This window comes from Drosophila miranda, chromosome 3 (assembly GCF_003369915.1).
Source record: "Drosophila miranda strain MSH22 chromosome 3, D.miranda_PacBio2.1, whole genome shotgun sequence".
Classification (NCBI taxonomy): Eukaryota; Metazoa; Arthropoda; class Insecta; order Diptera; family Drosophilidae; genus Drosophila; species Drosophila miranda.
The window spans coordinates 6,712,560-6,734,449 of NC_046676.1; the positions used below are offsets into that span (position 1 = coordinate 6,712,560).

The following is a 21,890-nucleotide window of genomic DNA, read 5'->3' on the forward strand; positions in this document are numbered from 1 at the left end:
AGATATAAAATGACTATATTATGTAAATTAACAAGGAAAGCGAAATTAAATTCAAAATCATAGCTGCCAGTATCCTTAACACGTTTCCTCTTTCCTTAGTATCACTTCGATCAGCAGTGATTTTAAGTAGCAACAAGTAGCAGTTAAGTGAACGGCGCTCATCACTTCTGTGTTGTTAATTTTTCCTTCTCTTTGTTTTGCATTGTTATTATTTAATTTTGAATCTGCACTCTGTGTTTGACTGGCAATGGATATAGATTCTGAAATTGCAGATATAACAGCCCAGGCGGCAGAATGGAACTTTGCTGGCGATTGTGCTCTCCTGGCTCTAATGAAGCGCATCTCCCAGGTTCGCGCAACTGACTCAGCTTATCAGCAAACTAATTATATTTTTGTTGCCCAGAACCTGCACGAACGAGGGGAACGGACCACTCGGAATCTGAGAGAGTTCGAAACTAGTGTCAAGGAAGCCGATATAGCGATGAGCAATGCTACCAACAGCCTGCGCTCTCTTCAGTTCGGGCAACAGTTTGTGGAGTATCGGGTGCAGGAGATTAAAGATGACGACTTTCAGATGGCTGCGGAAAAGAAGAAGAAGGTGCCATCAGCCAATGAATTTTCCTTGGAGAACTGTTTATGATCAATATTTGCTTGCAGCCTGAGCCTCTCCCAAAAAGTTCCGAGGAAATGTCGAAAGAATTTCTAGAAAACAATCTGCAAATGTTTCGCAAGAACTTTGAGCCGGTGACCATTGACGTGCCCGATTCGGACGACGATGATGCGCCAGTTGATTCTACGTATGTGGGTTGTGTTTATAAAGATGCACTCCTTATTAACTATTCTAATCGACAGAACAATCTTTCGCGCCAAGAACCCGTACGATGCCATTCCCTTGCCCTACATTATTGGCTCTAGGGAATGGCAGGAGCACAAGTATGCTGGACTCTATGATAGCAAAGAGAACAGCGATGATGAGAAGTCCGAGGAATTCTCCTCCAGCTCATCGGATGAGAGGGAGTCAGTGTCTAGTAAAACACCTACGCAAGGGAACAAATTCGTGCAGCCACAGCTATCCGACTCTTCTTCCTTGGCCTCGGCGACCATGGGGCCGGTAGTTGTGTCACCACCTAAGCTTCAGTTTCCTGCCAATGCAGCTCCTATCTTAGCCCCTGCTGACCAGCCAAGAGAAGCTGCTGCCAATAGGACACAGCCACGTCCAATTATAAGCAGTCAACGGAATCCCCATGAACGTGACTTGTTTGCTGCCCTTCGGCAATCACCGCCAAGCGATGATCCGCCTTCTACTTCCTCATCTCCCAGATCGTCGCCTGCCATTGGCCACAGGAATACAGCTGCTCGCTTGCCAATTGCATCGGAGGCCTCTCTGAGCTCCAGCAACAGCAGCACAGTCCATCACCCACCGCCAGGGCTATTCGACGAAGCTGTGCCCCCACAAATTCCCAGGAAAACCGAGGCTAATCCCAGCCCAATTAAACGCAAGCCTGTAAATCTTTTTAATGATGATGAATTCAACTCTTTAATGTCTGAAATTGTGGATAAGGTGCAGACAAAGGCGGTAAACAACTCAACATCCGCTGGAACATCGCATCAACGAAACAAGTTGCCCGAAGTGGTTCAAGCAACCAAACAGGACACGCCCAAGCAGATCAATGAGATTGTATCAACTCAGCCCAGGCCCAAAACTGTTAATCTCTTTGATGACAGTCCACCGTTGAGTCCCATTCCAACGCAGACTCCGCTTAATGATGCGTCCAATGATCTGTCTAGGGCCATCTTTAATGACGGGCCGTCGTCTTTGAGTGCCACGCCGAGTGAAAATCCTCCCAAAAAGTCTGCGAAACCGTTGCCAAAGTCTCTTTTTGATGATGATCTGGAAGATGACTTCCTAAGCTCCTTTTCCCCCAAACCAAAGCCACCAGAACAAAAACTTGAATCCTCCCTATTCGATGACGATGATTTGGATATAGATGATATATTTGTGAAGCCATCGATGCAGCCAAACAAACTCTCAGAGAGATTAGTTGGGAAAAACTCTCTGTTTGATGATGACGACCATTATGATGTCACTGATTTGTTTGGCTCAAAGAAGAAACCCATTGGAGTCCAGGAGAACAAAAAGGAGAAAGATCTGTTAGTTGAAAAGAAAGTAGAAACGCCTATGGCTCCAAAGAAAGATCTTTTTGATGACATTCAGGATGAGGATCTATTCGGAACGCCAAAGTCCAAGAACTTATTTGCCAGTGGCGGGGAACCATCGGATGAGAGAGAAGCTGAAACCAAAACGGAGAAATTAAAAGAACCTGTTGAGATTGTTCCAGAAAAAGCCCAGCCAGCGCAGGAAATTGAAGAGAAGAAACAAGAAGTATTATCGGAGAACGGATATATTCACCACAAACCCCCAGCATCCATTGAGATTATTGAAGAGAAATCGAACCCTCAGCAGGTTAGCAGGGTGCAAGTAGTTGCATGCGAAACGGCTGACTTGTTTAACGAAGATTTCAGCGATGATGATTCATTTATGAGCACAGCAAAGACCAAGTCAGAAGATGTTACTGCTGGTGCCATGGAAATTAGTAAAGAGATTGAGCCACAAGAGTTGGACAAAGAAATTAAGCCACAGAAACTGCCAGAGACAATCCTGCCAACTCCGGAGCCACCGAACAAAACACAAGATGAAAGTCCCAACAAAGACAAAGTCGATGTCATGGCGGATCTATTTGGCAGCCCGAAAATCGGAGCACCTGTCTCAGAGACCCCTCCGCCGGATGACCTGGATGACGATGAAGACCCTATCATAACTATGGTGGCTGATATCACAAATAAAACATCCAAAGTCTCTACAACGGAACATGAAGGTGACATCGATGCTGCCCAGCAAATCACGCAGAACTACACAAGTCTTTTCTCCGAGGAGCCTCCGGATGACAGCGAGTTCTTCCAGACACTAGGCAGCAGCAGCCTCAGCAGCTTGAGTGCCTCGAAAATGTTTGAGAACGAGCAGGACTTCTTTGAGCCGGCGCTGCCCAAGATTCCAGTTGCAAACAAGAGCTCGGCAGCGACCCCCGGCGACCATGGGTCCATTGGTTTGTTCAGCGATGTGCCACCCGATGACGATGACGACTCTGCTGAGAGTCAGAAGCATGCTGCAGCACATCCCATCGATGTTCCTTCGAACACAACCCGGATACATACGATTTTCTATGATGACTTCAGTGAAACTGCTAGAGCAGGAGCCGTAGAGCAAAGCAATCCCACCAAACCTTCCATCGTGGAGGAGGAGCATCAAGAAGAACCATCCGATGAAGTAGACCGCAGCAAGGCACAAGAAGCATCTAACTTGTCTGCTCCCACATCTCCCGTGAAGAAACTGAAGATGCCCAATATCAACATCAATGTTCAGGCTTTGCTTCCTGGCACCGGAGGAGGCCTGCCCAAGTTCCCAAAGAAGCAGGAGACTGCGTCTCCTACAGAAGAAGCAGAGGTATCAACATCAGGTGCTAAACCATCGAGTGCCACCTCACCCAGGCCCAATGAGGACTTCACATCCAGCGGCGGGAATAATGGCCTTCAACACGTGAACAAAACACGGACTCGAGGACCGGCTCGAAGGCGACCATCGACCAGGCAGGGCAGGAAAGAGAGCTACGCCAAGAGTGTGCTGGCAGAAGGGCAGCAGACAACGGCTGAGGTAGCTCCACAATCTACAGCAACAGCTCCAAACAAGACACCGACTCTGGCCAAACTGGTACGATCTTTGTTGGACAGTGATGATGAAGATGAGGACCTTTTTGCTCCTGCTAAGACAGTGTCGGCTGCGATACAAACCGTTTCATCAGCGGAAAGCCAGGTAACTCCTGCCGCTAAGACTATGGGAGCTCCTAAAGCTAAGGTACTGACTGCTCGTCTGCCCAGTGAGCCGCCAGAGGATCACATACAGCCCAAAGCACATACGCTGGCGATGAGACCAGCCAAGTTGTTCGATGAGAGCGATGACGATGATGATTTGTTTGCCAGTGAAGCAGTGTCCGCCCCACTGCCCTCTGTCCAGGCCAAGGTGCCCTCCAAACCGCCAGCAGCTTCTCTGTTTAGCAGCGACGAGGATGAGGACTTCAAGTTGCCAGCGAAGATTGCTCCTAAGAAAAAGATCGTGCCTGTCCAGTCGAGCAAGAGCAATACCCTCTTTAGCGACGATGAAGACGACGATGATCTATTCGGAGGAGCTGCGACGAGCAAGCAGGCCAAGCCTCAGCCTCTGCCCCACAATGCGAGTAAGCCCGCTCCTAGCAGAACCCGCACTGCAACAACCATTCCAGCCAGCTCTGGAGACAATCCCCTGGCCGATCTGTTGGGCTTTAAGTGAAACATGATTGCTTTTAATTACAAATATGTACAGTTTTCGATCTGTCTGTGAATGGTTGGGACTGCCGATCAGTTCGAGTAATCGAGTATTGTTATTCGTATTCGTATTCGTATTCCTAGCTACAATATTAAACGATGAATGTTCGCTGTCGATGCTTACGTCTAAACTTAGGGTACATCTAGTTGATGTTGCTAGTTAGTTAGTCGATGATTTCAACAAGTTTCTGGAGTTTGTCGCTTCCTCCTCACGTGTTGGTTTGCGAACGGAAACTGAGTTAGTTTGTGGCTCTTTGGTCGTTATTCCGAGGAATCTCATTCTAATTCGAGCATGTCCTACAATATACATATAATATAAGTTTAATCTAAGCGCTGACTGGACTGGACTGGATCTGGACCGCCTACAGGGCCACATCGCGGTACTTGCGGTAGTCGTCGGACTCGTTGCCCAGCGACAGCTTACTGTTGGCCGTGATGTAGGGATTAGCATAGTTGGCATACCCAAAGCCCCCGTAGTACTGCATCTGCTGGCTGTGGTGGGAGCCGCGCCGCGGCTGGGCGAGCACCGTTCCGGTGAATCCACCGATCGAGCTGCAGGTGGACGGCCTGCGGTAGATGCCCCCTGCCGCCTGGTGGTGGTGCTGTTGCAGTTGCTGCATCTGCTGTTGCTGTTGCTGGTGGAGGGGATTGAGCAGCATGGCCAGGTAGTACTGCTGCTGCTGCGTGTAGTTCTGCAGCAGGTTGTTGCCGTAGGCATTCAGGTCATTATGCACCTTGTTGATTCCTTCCAGGTTCTCCAGGGAGATGCAGTTCCTCGACAGCTGGCCGGGCGGCGGCTGCTTGTGGCTGCCCCTAGGGCGATGTCCGTGCTGCGAACGCTGTTGGGCAGGCGGTGGGGTCATCTGCTTGGGCTCGATGGAGCAGTAGATGGGATCGTTGCTGGTGGAGCCGATGAGTGAGGGTGGCGACGGCCGATGCGAGTCCTGCAGATTGTTCTTAAGGTCGTCGATGGTTATGTTGAAGTACTTGGCATTCTTGTCCTCTGTGTCCAGGACGTGGCGGGGATTGTACATTCCCGGCAAGGTGCAGCGCAAGTCCATCAGAGACTGGGCGCGATGTCCCGGAGGTCCTCCTCCACCTCCTCCAGCCGCACGCTGCACCTGGGCGGCGTTGTTGAACTGTTGGGCCAAGGCCGGGGCAAACATGCTGGCATTGAACTCGTTCTGGGAGCCATAGGCCTGGCTGCCACTGCCGCACTGGTTGCTCAGTCCCATCCCCAAGCCGGGGCCCAGGGGCAGCTTGGCCGTTTCATCGCACAGCTGATAGCCGGCATTCTCGAAGCCACTCAGCCGCTGACTGGAACGCCTAGAGTCCGCCTTGGTCATGGGCACGCTGGGTGCCGGGGTCTGCAGAGATAGTCGCGTGGCCAGGCCCTGCAGCTGGCTGAGCACCTGCGTCTCGCGGCGCCACCGAATCCCCGTGGGGATGACGCAGATCAACGCCAAGCAGTTAATGATCAGGCGGATCAGGTACGAGGTTAGCTCCGTCAGTCCGTGCACCGACTGCAGGCCCTAAAATCATTCGAAATTAAGACGGAAATTATGGAACATTTCTAGCGGGTTCCTCTTGGGTTCACTTACCCAGTGTTGCGTGGTCATGATCATCACAAAGACCAGCTCCGGGATGGAGAGAAGGCCAATGATGCCTGACCAGGCGAACAGGGGCCAGCACAGACCGCTGACCAGACCGTGGATCAGGATCGTGGTCGCCACGAACATCACAAAGTAGAGGGTGCACAGGGTGTAGGCGGCGAAGGGAAGCTCTCCGTGGGCCTCCAGTATCCACGAGACCTCACACGAGAAGGCCCCCAGGTAGACAATCTGCCGTGGTCGGGTGGGGGCAAACGAAAAGAGAAATGGAAATTAACCCACAATCGCAAAAGAAAAGCGAAAACATAAATCATGCGATGGCAAGAGAAGATGTGATGACGACGCGATGTGGCGGAACAAAAACCGGAGACATCTTTGCTCCACAATCATCCATCAATCAATTAATGAGCCCCCTCTGCAGCACCGACCCCCCTCTGACAGCACAAACAGAAAGCAAAACAAAAACAACAAAAAAAGATGAAATTTGTACATTTTGCACGATGCACAAAAACGATTTCATTTCATTTTCACTTAATGGGGCAAAAATGTTTTCACACTGATAGTGGTTCACGGACAGCCGCCAGTTGAGGAGACAACCGACGAATGGACAGACATGCGGACAGGTGTGCGGAGGAGAGACATACCAATAATATGATGGTCATATATGATCAAGTGCCTACACTGGGGAAAAAACAGCCACATAGCATTCCGACTGCAAGATATTCGATATCTACTTGTAGATCAGGGGAGGATTATATCTTGTATCTAATTGGTGATATTTTGGTAGCTAAAGTATCCTAATATTAAGGTACATATGTTGTATTTATTTCCCTCTGACACACGGCTGGATATCGATCCCATTGTACTACTCACCAGCAATAGAACAGCCACCACGCAGCATATAATGAATAGATTCGCCTTTATAAAGCGCTCCATAATGCGTTCGTTCCAAAAGTTTTGTATGCTGCCGCTGGTGCCCGACGGCCTCTGCTTCAATGAGGACGGCGAATGCTTTTCACTGGCCTTCTGATAATTCATTTTATTCGTGTTTCGGTTTCGGTTGCGGTTGCGGTTGCGGTTTCGGCAGAAGATGGTATTAGAAGATGGTTCAGCTCAGAGAAATGCAGAGAAATGTGGCGTTGGGAAGGGAGATGGAGATGGTAAGCCTGCTCAACCGCCAGCTGCTGCCGGCCTTGGCTCGCCCGCAGGAGGTCAGTGGTGCGATGCGTGGCGGGAAGAAGCTCTAGTTCTAGATCTTGGTTTATGTCTGAATGAGTTTTGAGTCCAGACCGCTGCTGGTGCTTGGTGTTTGGTGGTTGGTGGTTGGATGAAAGCGTTAGGCGGCCTAATTGAGCCTTGTCATGCTAGGTTGATGCTGAAATGAGAATTCGAATGAGTGCCAAGCGTTTGTGTTTGAGACGAGTCAAGGTGTTCGAAATACTCGTCCAACAAAAGACTTAGGCAACGAACTTGTTTCACACACACACACGCACATTCACTCTCTCGAGTGTCGCGAGCTCTCGAGAGCTAACGGCCTGTGCCATATTCTCTAGAAGATTTTCACTTTTCTACAAAGCCAGTTCGTTGCCCAAATCTTTTGTTGTGCCCTGCGGCGCTAGCCAAGCAAATATTTGACCCTAAACCAAGCTAAACGAAGCTCGTGTTCAAATATTGACAATGTCCAACAGTTGCCGCTTGCCGCCGAGTACCTGTTGCCTTATGTCATGACAAATGAATTTGGGTGCTCGCCAAGCTGAGCTGAACTAAAATTAAATCATTCAATCAATTACACTGCACCACAAAGTCAATGTGTAGATTGGGCCACTTGAAGACTGAAGAAGCAGGAGTATCCCCGAAATGACCATTTAAGTGGTTGATCATCTACAGCCCACCCCATTCAGTGAGAGCTCCATTACGGAGGTAATACTCGAATAATTGCCCACGATCTTGTGTTGTGGAGTGTAGGCAATTGAGACGCCTCGCCAACACATCACTCAGAGCCAAAGCCAGAGCCAGAGCTAGAGCCACAGCCAGTTAGCGGCTTAGACGGATACGGTAATCTTCCTATAATAGACAGTGTCATCCAGACGAGGCGACGAACTCGTTGTCAATGCCGTCATCACGCAGGTGTGCCATCAACATCATCTTCATTATCATGATCATCATCGATTATGATGGGGGCGTGTTTGACTGGGACCAGCCCTGTCTTTGCCTGCTCCCCATATGGAGCGACGCGCCGGATATGCGCACCTTAAAGTGTCAGTCGTTGACTTGCCCCATTGACATTCCGCAGACGTTGCACAGTTGGGCCTGGGCCCCCTGCCAGCTCCATGCTCTAAGCTCTTTCCTGTCCCAGTCCCAGTCCCAGACCCAGTCCAACAGTGGCTTGGCTTGGCCTGGCCTGGTCTGGCTTTCTTTGGTGGCCGGAAAGAATTGCAAGCCAACTTCGTTTTATTGCTAATTTTCTGGACAAACATACAAACTATATGCATGAGTCTATAGCCAGCTCTTTCGGTTGTTGTCCGGTTTTTCGGGGGCAAAGCTGCCGCCATTGAAACGGGTTTCGGGACCGGAGGGGGCTGCGGCTGCTGCTGCTGTTCATTAGCACTGGCTGTGGAGTGGCAGGGAAAGGCGGCAAAACGAATCCAGTGCGCCCTTGACTGAGTGCCAGGCCACGCCCGTGTCGAAGCGTGCATATGCCCGCTGCCAAGATTACGAAATTATGCAGATTCAACATAATTTCTGTGAACCACATTTCAAAATATTTTGTTGTCGTCCCTGTTATTTTTGCTTGCATTGTATTCTCCGTTTCGTGAAATTGAATTAATTTCGTGATCGTTGTTAATGCGATTATGACTGCAGTTGCGCTGCGTGTCGGTGGCATGTCGGGTTCAATAGCATAAGTGCAACAATACGTACAACACAGCTCAGCTTGAACAATGGAAACAACATTCATTGCATTGCCAACTGAATGCATGAATAAGCAACAATGCAACAGAAAAGTTATGCAAATTGTTATTATTATAAAGTTGGAGTCGAAATGGAATGAAATGGAAATGAAAAGGAATGACGATTTCAGGGGGAGCGCTGGGGCTGATGCGCTACCATTATTATATGCGTTTCAAAATGCAATCAAAACTACATAAATGGGATGGGATGGGTCTAAAAATTTCTATGTCTACCTTTCACTTCCAAGTTACAACAGCCATAAGAAATACACCGAAAAGACCAAAGAAAAGCGTACAAATTATCAGTCAAGCAAGAAATGATTGCTCCTCAGCGACACTCACACTCGAACCCAGAAACACGCATTCGCATACGACAAAATTGTTCAATGTTGAGTCATGCCCAAAGAAGAGAAGCTTTTGGGCTTGTCGCGCATGCAAATTGCGTCGTTCGCATGGGAGCGGAGCGGAGCGTAGCTTGAGGCTGGCTCCACTGGCGGAGTCGAGATCAACTTATGGGGGAACACTTTTGTTCTCAACACTTTTACCCGCACAAATTGAATAAACTGAAAAACTTGTTTTGCACAAGCGAAATGTGCTTGGACATAATTATAATCTAATTGTTATTTAATTGTACAACGGTTAGTCCATAAGCGCAAGCGTAAGCTGGGTCAAGTCAAAGTTGATGGGACGTGAGAAAAGCGGAGCCACACGCACATGCCATGTGCTGATAATACTCGCACACAGTCCGCATCGTATCGTATCGTATCATATAGGCGGATGGGTCACCACTCCACTCTGCTCTCCCCTCTCGTTCACTCACATAAATAACCGTAACGTGCAGCGGTAACGGTACGTTCGAGTTGGCGCGCTTGCCTACAAACAGTTAAAAGTGAAATTCGAAAATGACTCAGGAAACGCGAAACAAAACGAAACGAAACGAACGCCGAACCACACCGAACACTCGGAAACTAATCTCCGCGCCAGCTGAGCGAGCGCTACGACGGCTGTTTGGCAACTGAAATGGGCTCGGAGCCCGGGCCCCAGACCATGCTTCTGTCTGTCGTTCATTTGAATCTTTCGTTTGTTTGTTTGTTTGTAGATTTTGTTGGTTTTCTGGTCGTCTGCCGGGCAGCAAGTTCGCTCGCCCTGACTTTTGTTCCAACAATTAAGACTTAATTTCTAACTGGCAATGATGCTCAGAGGGAGGGAGCAAGCACCGGCATTTGCATAATTTGATTCCAGCCAAAAACAAAGCAGCCCAGACCAGACAAAAATGAGGCCTAACGGTCATACCTTTGTCTGGGCCGCAGGTCTTACGCCTGATAAGAAATGGCTCGAGTGAATGGCAGCTTGGGCTGGAGCTGGCACCAGCAGCTGGTTCTAATTAATGTTTCTCATTTTCCTTTATTCAAAAATCAATTTTCATGTTTTCTCTATCTATTGTATAGTGCATTTCATGTTGATTAAATCAAATATTTCAGTTAAGGCGCAGATCTTGTCTCTGTCTTGGGATAAACTATGAAATGCATAAAAGTGTACAGCCTTTTCAATGTTTGAAAATAACTTAATATCAATTAGGCAACATGGTCGCTAGCTTCTCCATTCAGGGCTGGTGGTTCACCGGGAGCGCAGCCATCTAACACTTCGCCCAGCTGGCCAAGGCGCTTGATTTGGGCCATTAGATCGGCAATCTCGGGCTTGCAATTGTGGAACTTGCGCAGATACATGTACCCACGCATCATCTCGTTGTCCAGCACGCATCTGTGGAGGGAATGGCATTAGCTTTCACTATCTACTATCTACACTTCGGTTGCACTCACATCAGAGCAGCCGCTCCAAAGTTTCCCGTCTTCTCCAGCCTCTCCAGCCACTGATTGATAATGGTTTTTATCTTGGGGTCCGTGGCCGGCAAACTGATGCGGGCATGGACCAAGGCCTCCTTAAAATACTCGTTGGCCAGGAGCAGATCGATGGCCTCCCTATGCTGGCCCAAGCTAAAGCGATACGTGGCCGCATGCATGATGTAGCCCTTCTCCTCCATCTGCTTGGCATAGGCTTCGCAACAGTCTCGCCAAAACCTAAACAAGAAATATGGCGTTTTAGCGAGTGACACACAGGACGTGGCCAAGGACTTACACATAGGACACGGAAGGGGCCACAGCCAGGTGACCTTCCGTAAGTGTCTTGTTGGCAATGTGCTCCTCTAACTCCTTGCGCAGCTTAAATGTGGATATAGTCAGGCAAAGCGGAGCAATATCCTTCGAATTGGATTGCTTTAAATTGGTCACTGAAATAGTTTTCTTGTCATTAAAGTTCTGCTTGAGTTTGCATTTCACTTACACTCCATTTCAATTAGCTCCTTGGCCATCGCCTTGGTGCCAAACAGCTTAGACAGGAGCACGGATTTGTCAATCTTTTCCGCATCTTCGGTCAGCACAATCGCCAGCTTTCCCAGGGCATTCTTGTTGAGATCCTTTTGGGCGAGGTAGAGGCAGGTGCGGGTAGTCTATGATTGCAAACAAGATGTAGTTACTGTCATGGCATCCACACGAACTTTGACTTACGGTAGGGACACTCTCGGGAGCCTGGCTAGAAGACTCATTTTCCTTGCACTTGCGGCACTCGTTTGTGCTCTGGCTAGGCTCTGGTTTCTGGTTGAGGGTCATAGAGTCGAACATCTCCTGTATTTTTTGGTCATTGGGGTCATTCGTCGCCTCGCGATCTGGGATCACCTCCTGCACTTCACGTGGCCCTCCATGGACCCTCCTCCTACGTCGATCTTTGCGCTGAATTTTTTTAACCTCTGCTCTGGTGGGAGGTGCATACGGCTGCACCAGGGATTTGGTGGCCCACTTGACATTGAGCAGTCCATCCACTTTGGAGCAAATGTTTCTATCGTCTCCAGCCAAGGCGTCTTTAATATTGATAAGTTCCAGGGAAATCGACTTGCCAGAGCACATCACGATGTTCTCATCGGAGGGCAAGAGCATACCGCACCACATGGGGCAGTGGTAGGTTATGGTCAGAGGCGGCTTCTTCGGATCATGAGTGTCCCACATGCACACCTTTCCCTCGATGTGGAAAGTGAGCAACAGGTTCTTCTGATAATTGCTCCACTTCAGCGAGGTGATCGATCCCTTCGGGTTGCTGGCCGTGAATGTATGGAGCGTCCTCCAGTTGCGATCCGCCTCCAGAAATTCCAATATTAGGAAATACTTTTCGTGGCCCACAACAGCAAAGACATTGCTCTCCAACGGATTCCAGGTAATGTCCGTAATGTACCGAGACAGCAGTGCTGACTGGCGCAGAACTGGGCCCCATCTGGGAATCTGGTCGGGCTTATTTTCGTGCAACTGCAGTACGCCGTCCTCGGAGCCCAAAAAGAGGAAAGATCCACGAATGCTCAGGAAGCACGTGCGTTCCATTAGGTTAAGAACAGTAACTTCTGTCAAAGAAATGTATAGGAAAGTTTGTGTGAATATCATTTTAGGAACTGCATTTAAGGCGGAATCGGAAGATTAATTTGCGTGGCCCTTCTAGAATTCTAAGAACCAGATTTAAAAGATTAAAGATTTTCATAGATATACGGAAATACTCGTATAGACATGACCTTTGCCCCCCAACTGTATTGAGTAACACAGTAGGCTGACGTTTCTAGGAGCAACGGCACAAACAAATAACAAGCAGCCCTACATTACCTTAATTTCCTAGTTTTCTTCCTTAACAAAGGCAAAAATCAAATTTATTGTTCAGTATTCATAATGCCGCGACACAGGGCTCTGGAGGAGATAGGGCGACGGATCATGAAGCGCTTCGAACAGCTCGATCTGGATGTGGAGGAGGAGTTCATAATTTTCGTGGTGCAACTGCTTGCCCGCGACTTGCGACGGGGCCTGCTCAAGAGCGACCTGAACAAGCATACCTGTGCCATCAACAGTTTCGTGGATGGCATTGTCGAGAGCTATGTGAGTCCGGTGGATTGCACAATGGCCAACATGAAGATGTCGTGGGTGATGAAGAAGGGTCGCGGCATCGATCTGCAGTACGTAAAGGAGCAATACGAGGAGAGGTTCCTCAACGAACTGAAGCTGCTCATCGACGACATTCTGCAGTACCCCGAGACCTGCAGCAAGGCGCAGCTGGATCAGCTCTTTGCCAAGATGCAGGTCTTCATTGTGGCCTGCTACAACCTGGGCTGTCCCAAGAACCACGTGTTGCTTAAGTTGACAGCTCAGGCCCTGAACAGCGTGATCGGGCGTAGCGACCTGCAGAAATATGTGCTGAAGAAGAAATACCATCGACTAGAGTACCTGCAGCGTCTGGCGGCCACTGTGGGCGGTATAGTCATCTACAACAACGATGGACCGGATGGGGACCGGGAAAATGTGAGATACAGTGAGTACAGATCATGAACTCCAGTAATCTGGAACGTAAATTCGGTTTTTGCTTTTCCCATCTCAGTCGTTGGCGACCTGGAGATGGCTCAGAAGAACACGAGCTCTGCCTTCCAGCTGGCTCTGGATGGAGCGGCCAAGATGCAGTCGCTATGCCAAGCGGCCATCGATGAGATGATTTACCTGGATCCCAAGGACACAACGATGACCTATCGAGTGCCTCTTGAGCACTTGCAGCGACTCAATCAGTTCACCATCATCTACGCCATGCAGCAGCGTTGCCTGGACGCATTGCATCGCAGCTATGAGAGCACCGTCTATCTCATTGAGGTGGAGCGAAAGCGCTACGAGTGTGTGGTGGCAAAGATAAACGACACGCTGGCCATGCGCACGGCCATCGACTCGGAGCTGATATTCGTAAGTGGCAAGCAGATAGAGTCGGGGTCGGCGTCGGTCCTTCTAACACTCCTCTGTCCATCCATTAGCCGCACTTTGTGTACATCTCGCAGGTTTGGAGCAATCTGAATAACTTCCTCAATCACGTTGTCGAGCTAAACAAGTTGCGGGAGCAACTGGAAATACTGGTGCCCGCTCAGATCAAGGATGCGGCAGAGGCTACAATTGCCGAGCTCAAGGCTTTGCACAAACGCATCAAGGTGCCGCAGAAAACAAAATTTCTTGATCGCATAGCCGTCATGACCGACTACCACACGGACGGGAACTTTTGCAGCTTGGCCCAGGCAGATATCAAGGATTTTTGTGCCCTGACCTTGACCATAACCAACGGGCTTTTGTTGCCAGCAAAAGTGACGCGAAAGCTCTGCATGAATATGGACATAACATTTGGTTTGAGGGACCACATGTACGCCAGGTTCACGGAGCTCTGCTTCGAGCAGTTTATACCGGCCTTCAGGAAAGTGATCTTTAATAGTGCCAACTTGGCGTTGCTCTTTAAGCTGGACGAAGCTCTCATATCCCATGAGCTGCAGGACTTGATTGTGGAGCCTCCGAAGCAAAAAGATTTCGCGGGTCAAACCGAAATGGTGGTCACCAATGACTTGTCGGCCTCGAACTGGATAAATGTGACATGGAATGTGTGGGACTACCACCGCGAGACCATCCACATGGCAGAGATACGAAAGCGACAGACTCACGATGCCCAGACAAAGATCAGCTATGGCCAGCGCAATGCCCAGAACCAGACCTACAACACACGACAGCACAAATGAGAAGCGATGCTGAGAAGAGCATCTAACTCACCTGTTTTGGGCCGGCTTAAATCAACGAAGCAAAGCTTGCGGTTCACAACAAAGTAGATGTAGTTTTCCTGCCACACCAAACTGTAGACTTCTTTCTTTTGGGGCCCTTGAATGGTTCTCTTCACTTTCATGGTCTCTACGTCGAGAATCGCCACCTATTTTTTAATGTTTATTGATTTATGTACTCTCGATTAAAGTCAAAATAATAACTCACAGATCCGTCGTAGGTGCCGCAGGCGAGTTGCAAGCAGTCGGGACTCCAAGCCAGGGAGTAGACGTTGCTACCAATATGGCTAGTAGTGATGGCCGTGCCGTTCGTGGCCAGTTTGGACAGATCAAAGAAGGCCACGCGACGGTCCGAACATCCCAGAGCGATTCTGGAGAGCGAAGTAGCGGTAAATTAGTTTCTTATAAAGAAAATTGATAAGTAAGCTTGATGTGTTACTTGTTCATATCATCCGGACACTCGACCATGGCCCGCACTCCAAAGACCAATGAGCTGTAGTTGGTGATTATGTGGCCAGTGAGGGGATCCATCAGTCCGGTCGTGCGATTGTTTCTGCACACCCATAGCTGCTGTTTACTGCATTTAGTGGCAAAAGATAGTATGTCCTTTGTGCCACACTTGTGTTGCTTGTCCTTGTTGATCTTGTAGCGAAGCATTTTTCGATCGTACACCAGTGACCAGAAGGACAACTGATGCCGACCCAGGGAGACAATGGTGCGGTCATTTAGCCACATGACACTGCAATACTGATCTGTAAAGATATCTAGGGATGAAGATTGTCCAGGGCTGTGTTTTTCATATGGAGCTCACCTGTTGACTTGCCATTGCTGTAGTTCTTGCCGGCATGTGCGCCCGTGTTCGTATTCCAGATCATCACCACCTCTTCGGCATCAATGGAGACCAGGAGAATGTCTGGGCGAATGGACGAGTTTATGGAACTCGAAATGATCGACTCGGTACTACTCTCCTCAACCAATGCGGTTTTTAAATCAGGCTCGGGATTCATTTGAATTTGAGATGTCTCGGGAGCGTGCACTTCGGCCCGGTGATAGATGTGATGCAGCACCTCTCGTTTCGGCTTGGCTGCATCGCCATCGACGATCACGGCATCGTCGCTGGAGGAGCTGTATTGGATAACCTCCAGACTGCCTTCGGTGGAATCGCTGGGCAGGGCGGCATTCTGATTGTTGCTTGTTGCGCTGTCATTGTTGCTTATGTTGCTGGCATCGCTGAGGGGACCAGTTGGTTTTGTGGGCTGGCAGTCGTCTAAAGTGACCTCCACACCGCCAACCGCCTCCGAGCGATTGGATATTATATCCGCTTTAATGCTCTCACAGGCCTCCACAAAATCGAGGGCAGCGGCCCCTGCGGGCTTCTCCAGGCCAACAAAGTCGTCACCGCAATCGTCGGATGACTTGCGTCGGGCGTCTACTGGCGCCCCGAACTCGCATTCCAGATGATCAAAGTTGTAAATGTCAAACGGATCATCGGATTCGCCTGGCTTGGACTTGACCAGCGGAGGGGGTTTGGGTTTTGGTTTGGAAGAGGCTTCGGCTACCTCATCTTCTTTGCGACTGCGCCACTGCTCAGCTCGCGAGGACAACGTATCGAGATTCAACTTTTCCTCTTCGAAGGGGAGAGATACCTGCCGCCATGCCAATCCATTGATACAGTTCTTATGGCCACTGAATTTATAAACGATACTCATCTTGAGCAGGTCGCAAACTAACACAGCTCCCAACGTCGTGCCCAAAGCAAATACGTTGTTGTTGTAGGGAGAGCAGCGCAGGACTTCGGGGTGGTGATTGCGCGACGGAATGAATGTGGGACGACGGCAAAAGGTGTTGGAGGCCACACAGTAGATGACCAAATCACTGGCATCTATCGAAAGTATATTGCCGTTGCTCATGTAGCTCATTAGAACGGCAGTTTCAAAGGGACGGCTTCCTCTGAAATTGCGGGCCTCGTGCTGATGTTGATGCGCCTTGTGGCCGCTGACAGCCCCGCCCATCATGCAGTCCCACACTTGCACACTCAGATCGTCGCCAACTATGGCAAATGGCTGTCTCCCCTTGCCCCACATGGGACTGACATCGAGTGCAATGATATTGAAGCGCGTGGACATGATTTTAACTTGCGACTTCTCTGCAGCATCTGCCGGCTCTGCTGATATGTAGTTTATGCTGCGTACGCCGGCATACAGGAAGCCGCCGTCTGGTGCTGCAACCGCCAGCGGTATGTTCGTTGCCGGCGGAGTTGGAACATTGTGATAAATTAACTCTGAATACATATTATTTTGATGAAATAACACTGTGCATTTGATTGCAATTACGCGGAGTTTTCTGTGAAATACAAATTGTGCGCTTGTTTTCCTCTGCTTAAGAGTACTTAGCCCACTTAAGCCCCTCTATTTAAACTTGAGGTAAACAGCCGAATATAATACTGTTTGTAAATTATCCTTGTAGATCTTCCCTCTTTACTTAAAAGAAAACCACGATATCTTTCACCCGAACTTCGTTAAAAATATACATTTTCCTTGTTTTCGGTGGTTTATTAAAATACCCTCTTGGTCTACAATGGGTTAATCGTTCTCCGTCAAGGATTGGAAACCATATCCTCAATTTTGATGTTCGGTCGAATATTATTAGCTATATAGAACATTTAGCCATGCCCACATAATTTTATCCAATTAATGAATCTATTTTCTACTTGACCGGCTTATACTTGCTTTTATTGCATTTTGCGTAGAAAAGGTTTTAGCGAAATAGGTCAAAACAAAAAAACGAAAAAGGATAGTCGTTCATATTTCTCAATTTAGAGATTTCGTTGAATAATTCTGGCTAACTAAAACCCTTAGTTTTGCCCACATCATTTTAGGCCATTGATGAATACATTTTCTACAAAATTGGTTAGTTTTTAGTCCTTGATTTTATAGTATTTTAACTAAAACAAGGTTTTAACACGTCGCGCGTGCTGCGTGTCACACCCCTATGGCTATGCAGTTTTGGAAACAATTTGGGCAACTGTGACAGACGATGCAGCTCCACGGAACAACGCTCTCCGTTGAAAGTGACCCGTTCCACTCCGGTCTTGTCCTCCAGCCAGTACATAGATCTCCCCAAGGCGGCAATGTTGCGAGGCTTTTCCGAGTCCCCGGTATCGTTGACGCCTACGGATTCACCCAGAAAGCTAAAAAGAGGCAACGTTTTAGGAACACAATTGTGTCACATTTTTGTGACCAATGCTGTTGGATTAGGAGCAGGTCCAGAAGAGCAGCCGCCCATTGATGTCGATTGCAATGTCGAACGGCTGTCCGGAGTTGGCCAAGAGGCTCACCTCACAGCATCGCTTGATGCTGTGACTCCTGCCTTCGATCTGGAAAAAAAGGATTTGGGATATTAATCCTCCTTACCCAGTAAATGTAATGCGAGATCGGATCATAGTCCACGGCGCGGATATTCTTGCCGGACACTGGCATCGGCACATTCGGGCAGTCTGTCGTGTTCGGCAGCAGTCGGCCGAAGCTGTTCCTCTGGCGTCCTTGGCCAGCTGGTAGTGGGTGGGGCAGGCACAGGTCATGCCCCGTCTGCCGGGCTGGGCCAGGCACAGGTGGGAGCAGCCCCCGTTGTTGACCTTGTACTCGGTCGAGATGCGGCCAATGTGCTCCTGGCGCGAGAACAGCAGGAAGGCGGCAGGCAATACGCAGGGGGTCGCGGGGCCGGTACAGGCAGAGGTGGAGCAGGCCCCATTCCACACGGCACACGCACCAGACGCCAGAATCCTGAAGGCGCCGGCGTCCAAACAGCTGGAACAGCCCCACCCCCAGTCCAGGGTCTGTTCTTCTTCTTCCTTTTTCAATTGTTTTTCAATGAAATTCGTCTTCTGGGGGGCTGAGGCAGGGCGGAGAAATGGGCCACAACTGCGCCAAAGGGCGCGGGAAAATCTGCCCCACAAATCTAATTGAGATGGCAGTGCTTCGATAAATCACGATTAATCGGTGGTTATCGACTATAAAATGTATATCGATGTTGTAATTGATATCGACGCTGCGATACTGGCGTTTGCGTGCGAATGGTCATCAAAGAAGAAAACACAATAACAACGCAAAAACTCCATCGGGAGAAGAAAAACTGTTTTAAAAAGCACTTTATTGCTATTAAAAATGGAATCCAAGCGTGAGAGAAGGTCCTCATTGGTATGTTGTTTCGAAATGTGTTGCAAAAAGAATGAAACCATATTGTATATGGGCTTTTCCAGCCACCACTTTCTCCCTGTCCCATTTCCGACATTACTGATGACGAACTGGTGACCATTTCTGTGAGAGACCTCAATCGGACCCTGAAGATGCGCGGTCTCAACCGCGAAGAAATCGTGCGGATGAAGCAGCGAAGACGCACGTTGAAGAATCGCGGCTATGCTGCCAGTTGCCGAATCAAGAGAATCGAACAAAAGGACGAGCTGGAGACGAAGAAAACATCTGAATGGACAGAGCTGGAGCAAAGGCACGAGGACAATGAGTTGATACGCATCGAGGTCGGAAACTGGAAGAACAAATACAAGGCCCTTCTCCACTTTGCCGCACATAACGATATTCCCATTCCAAAGGAACTAGAGAGCTGCTGAGACCAATCAAAGGACTCATTCCCAATCCTGTTTCAATAAAAATTTGAATAAAACTTAGCCACATCTACTGTAACAATAGTACAATAGCTGGAAACTTCACTTTACTACCTATAATAAATATTGAATACGACGCATTCGGACACCTTGTTTTGCATAAACAATAGCAAGTGCTGGCCATTCGCTGTGAATGCCAAAACTTTGGGCAACAAAACTCAGCCCAATGCTGGTTATGTATTCATTCTATAGTGTTTTTGGTCCATTCTAACTAAGTGGAATCGAAAGTCTGGGGATCCGCAGCCCCAACCCGGTATCAGGTGTCCAACAGAGTACTTGTAACTTCACGGACCTGCAACAGCTGCCCGTACCTGACACATGGCATTTCGTTTCTTTTCTAAATCTCTACTCTACGGCCTGCCACTGGGGATTACCTTCCTCGACTGCGTGGGCTATGTAGCCAGAGTGGATGGTAAGTAGCCGGCCACGGGAATTGCTTCTTAATTAAGACGGAATCTCCCACGTTCCATTCAGGTACCAGCATGCAACCCGCACTCAATCCAGTGGCAGATGTGAGGGATTATGTGTTCCTGTTGCGTTGGGGGAATCACAACAGCGATGTAGAGAGAGGGGACATAATATCGTTGGTATCGCCGAAGGACCCCGGCCAGAAGATTATCAAACGTGTGGTGGGCCTGCAAGGCGATGTGGTTTCCACGATAGGCTACCGTGATCCAATAGTGAGCGTCCCACAGGGCCATTGTTGGGTGGAGGGTGACCACACGGGCCACTCCATGGACAGCAACACATTCGGGCCGGTGGCCCTGGGTCTGATGACGGCGAAGGCGGTGGCAATCGTGTGGCCTCCAGAGCGTTGGCGGCTGCTGGAGAACGAGCTGCCCAGACGACGTGCGCCCATTCAAGTGGCCAAGACTAGCCACTACAATTAGCCCGAGGCTAGAAGACTGACCAGTTAAGAGTCTTTTCGACGATAGTTCCAGTTATGTGCATCCAAAGATACATATGTACATAATCCGATGTTGTGGTCCCTCCCAAGCAAGAGAAGAATGTTCAAAATTAAAAATGAAACCAAATAAAGTTATAGTTTTATTGAAGAAAAAATTAACTTGATTGGGCAGACACATCGGAGAACCGATATTTCTATAGTATCTGTGCAATATCCTTGCGAGGCTTGATCCCATATTCTTCCACCACGCGCAGGGTCTGCTTGAGGGCCACTCCGGCACGCACGATCTCATAGTATCCTGGCGTGGCCAAGTCAATCACAGTTGAGGCCAGGCGACGCTCCTCAGTGAGACCAATCTGACCAGCATCGAAGACGGCGCCCAGCTGGGGCCACAGCGAACGGAACTCGGTCACCTGGAGGCTGCTGGGTGCGCTAGACCGATTGGCACTGGTCAGGGCAAGCGGCTGTTCATGCCACACGGAGCACAGAGCGCGTATGAATGGGAAGTCTGGAATGCGGATGCCTATTTTGGAGGTGCTGGGATTCAGGAAACGATTGCTCAACTCGGGCGTCCGCTCAATCACAATGGTCAGGGGGCCCGGCAGCAAACGAGTTAGCAGCTCGTCGCTGAGGTGGGCGGCCTGACCGTAGCGACGCAGTGCCCTAATGTTGTTTACGCAGATGGCCACTGGCTTGTGTTCGTCTCTACCCTTAATCTCGTACATGCGTTGGATTGCATGCTCGTTGTTGGCATCGCATGCCAGCCCATAGACGGTGTCTGTGGGCAGTGCTATAACCTGACCGCCCAACAGGCATTGACGTGCCACCTTCAGAGCGGCTCTATCCTCCACTTGACACACCGGTGTCTTCGTCTTTTCGACTGTTTGGTGCTGCATTGTGCTGAATCTGGGGTAGGCTTGTTGCCCAAGGAGACGAGTGACAAGCAATGTTTGTAGGTAGCGCATTAGTCTCGCCAATTGTGCCCGCACTGGTGGTTGCAGCACTTGTAGAATGTGGTCATGGGCTCATCAGCCGACCGGGTTTGAATTTGCATAAAATAGGCTCGCTTGTGGCTACACGAGGGGCAATCGGCGTCCGTCGAATCGACGTTTTCCCACGCCGCCTTCCCTCCCAGAACGTGATCCACCTCCTGTGTGGACAGACAACCAAGAATTATCGACACTCGAAGGAATCCATTGCATCATCCAATTGATGGACTTACCTTGAGGCGGGGAAAGCTTTTCGTTGATATCTTACGCGTGATCTTCGATATGTATGGGCAGGTGTTACATGTGAAGCGGTGGCTATCTGTATCTTCCTCAATGATCAATATATTGCCGCACGACGGGCAGAAAAACAACATCTTCTGCCTTGCCTCGATTTTGAGCACGTTCCAGTTTAAATAAAGGGGGCTTCTACGGGCTAAGTTCGTTTTATCGTCGGTATATTTACGGTATACATTACGGTGACCATTTACGGTATTTTTAATACTTTTTGGTATTTATTAGGTCAAAATGGAACCGTATATTTACGGTATATCGGTATATAATGGTATATTTTGTCAATTTCATCAATCTATTAAATTTAATTTTCAACGTTATATAGAAATCCAATAAAAGCAAGGATTACGAATAGGCCAGTCAAGTAGAAAATTGATTCACTAAGCGGATAA

At 49.0% G+C, this 21,890-nt stretch overlaps 9 protein-coding genes across 12 annotated transcripts; 4 read left to right on the top strand and 5 right to left on the bottom strand.

The window, feature by feature from the left end:
• The first annotated feature begins 148 nt into the window (after window positions 1-148).
• Window positions 149-4,531, top strand: LOC117188169 (WASH complex subunit 2). Its single transcript, XM_033391610.1, has 4 exons — window positions 149-349; window positions 404-598; window positions 658-797; window positions 853-4,531. The coding sequence occupies exons 1-4, from the start codon at window positions 248-250 to the stop codon at window positions 4,379-4,381; spliced, it is 3,966 nt and encodes a 1,321-aa protein (XP_033247501.1). The 5' UTR covers window positions 149-247; the 3' UTR covers window positions 4,382-4,531.
• On the bottom strand, window positions 4,379-9,981 carry LOC108158619. 4 transcript variants are annotated; one of them, XM_033391615.1, is made up of 5 exons: window positions 9,795-9,981; window positions 9,209-9,214; window positions 6,900-7,052; window positions 6,018-6,257; window positions 4,379-5,948 (listed from the first exon to the last, which is right to left on the bottom strand). In XM_033391615.1, exons 3-5 carry the CDS (start codon window positions 6,960-6,962, stop codon window positions 4,779-4,781), a joined length of 1,473 nt encoding a protein of 490 aa, XP_033247506.1. In that variant the 5' UTR covers window positions 6,963-7,052; window positions 9,209-9,214; window positions 9,795-9,981; the 3' UTR covers window positions 4,379-4,778. The 4 variants fall into 4 exon arrangements, with proteins under 4 accessions (XP_033247506.1, XP_033247504.1, XP_033247505.1 ...); XM_033391613.1 differs by lacking the exon at window positions 9,209-9,214 and having other exon boundaries at window positions 6,900-7,401; window positions 9,795-9,847; window positions 9,917-9,968; XM_033391614.1 differs by lacking the exon at window positions 9,209-9,214.
• A 377-nt stretch (window positions 9,982-10,358) lies between these two features.
• Window positions 10,359-17,026, bottom strand: LOC108158615 (protein rigor mortis). The gene is made up of 9 exons (XM_017291090.2): window positions 15,445-17,026; window positions 15,073-15,385; window positions 14,842-15,004; window positions 14,629-14,782; window positions 11,539-12,419; window positions 11,315-11,480; window positions 11,111-11,261; window positions 10,795-11,052; window positions 10,359-10,735 (listed from the first exon to the last, which is right to left on the bottom strand). Exons 1-9 carry the CDS (start codon window positions 16,922-16,924, stop codon window positions 10,549-10,551), a joined length of 3,753 nt encoding a protein of 1,250 aa, XP_017146579.1. The 5' UTR covers window positions 16,925-17,026; the 3' UTR covers window positions 10,359-10,548.
• Window positions 12,636-14,923, top strand: LOC117188170 (cilia- and flagella-associated protein 206). Its single transcript, XM_033391611.1, has 3 exons — window positions 12,636-13,369; window positions 13,436-13,785; window positions 13,854-14,923. The coding sequence occupies exons 1-3, from the start codon at window positions 12,736-12,738 to the stop codon at window positions 14,595-14,597; spliced, it is 1,728 nt and encodes a 575-aa protein (XP_033247502.1). The 5' UTR covers window positions 12,636-12,735; the 3' UTR covers window positions 14,598-14,923.
• Window positions 17,027-17,829: 803 nt separating the features above from the next.
• Window positions 17,830-18,599, bottom strand: LOC108158625 (low-density lipoprotein receptor-related protein 6-like). Its single transcript, XM_017291101.2, has 2 exons — window positions 18,047-18,599; window positions 17,830-18,009 (listed from the first exon to the last, which is right to left on the bottom strand). The coding sequence occupies exons 1-2, from the start codon at window positions 18,110-18,112 to the stop codon at window positions 17,887-17,889; spliced, it is 189 nt and encodes a 62-aa protein (XP_017146590.1). The 5' UTR covers window positions 18,113-18,599; the 3' UTR covers window positions 17,830-17,886.
• A 96-nt stretch (window positions 18,600-18,695) lies between these two features.
• On the top strand, window positions 18,696-19,338 carry LOC108158623 (transcription factor MafG). The gene is made up of 2 exons (XM_017291099.2): window positions 18,696-18,829; window positions 18,892-19,338. Exons 1-2 carry the CDS (start codon window positions 18,797-18,799, stop codon window positions 19,255-19,257), a joined length of 399 nt encoding a protein of 132 aa, XP_017146588.1. The 5' UTR covers window positions 18,696-18,796; the 3' UTR covers window positions 19,258-19,338.
• A 147-nt stretch (window positions 19,339-19,485) lies between these two features.
• Window positions 19,486-20,349, top strand: LOC108158622 (mitochondrial inner membrane protease subunit 2). The gene is made up of 2 exons (XM_017291098.2): window positions 19,486-19,723; window positions 19,786-20,349. The coding sequence occupies exons 1-2, from the start codon at window positions 19,630-19,632 to the stop codon at window positions 20,199-20,201; spliced, it is 510 nt and encodes a 169-aa protein (XP_017146587.1). The 5' UTR covers window positions 19,486-19,629; the 3' UTR covers window positions 20,202-20,349.
• LOC108158621 (yrdC domain-containing protein, mitochondrial) lies at window positions 20,329-21,205 on the bottom strand. The gene has a single exon (XM_017291096.2). The coding sequence runs from the start codon at window positions 21,181-21,183 to the stop codon at window positions 20,413-20,415; it is 771 nt and encodes a 256-aa protein (XP_017146585.1). The 5' UTR covers window positions 21,184-21,205; the 3' UTR covers window positions 20,329-20,412.
• On the bottom strand, window positions 21,161-21,630 carry LOC108158624 (DNA-directed RNA polymerase III subunit RPC10). Its single transcript, XM_017291100.2, has 2 exons — window positions 21,441-21,630; window positions 21,161-21,368 (listed from the first exon to the last, which is right to left on the bottom strand). The coding sequence occupies exons 1-2, from the start codon at window positions 21,579-21,581 to the stop codon at window positions 21,183-21,185; spliced, it is 327 nt and encodes a 108-aa protein (XP_017146589.1). The 5' UTR covers window positions 21,582-21,630; the 3' UTR covers window positions 21,161-21,182.
• Between the last annotated feature and the right edge of the window lie 260 nt (window positions 21,631-21,890).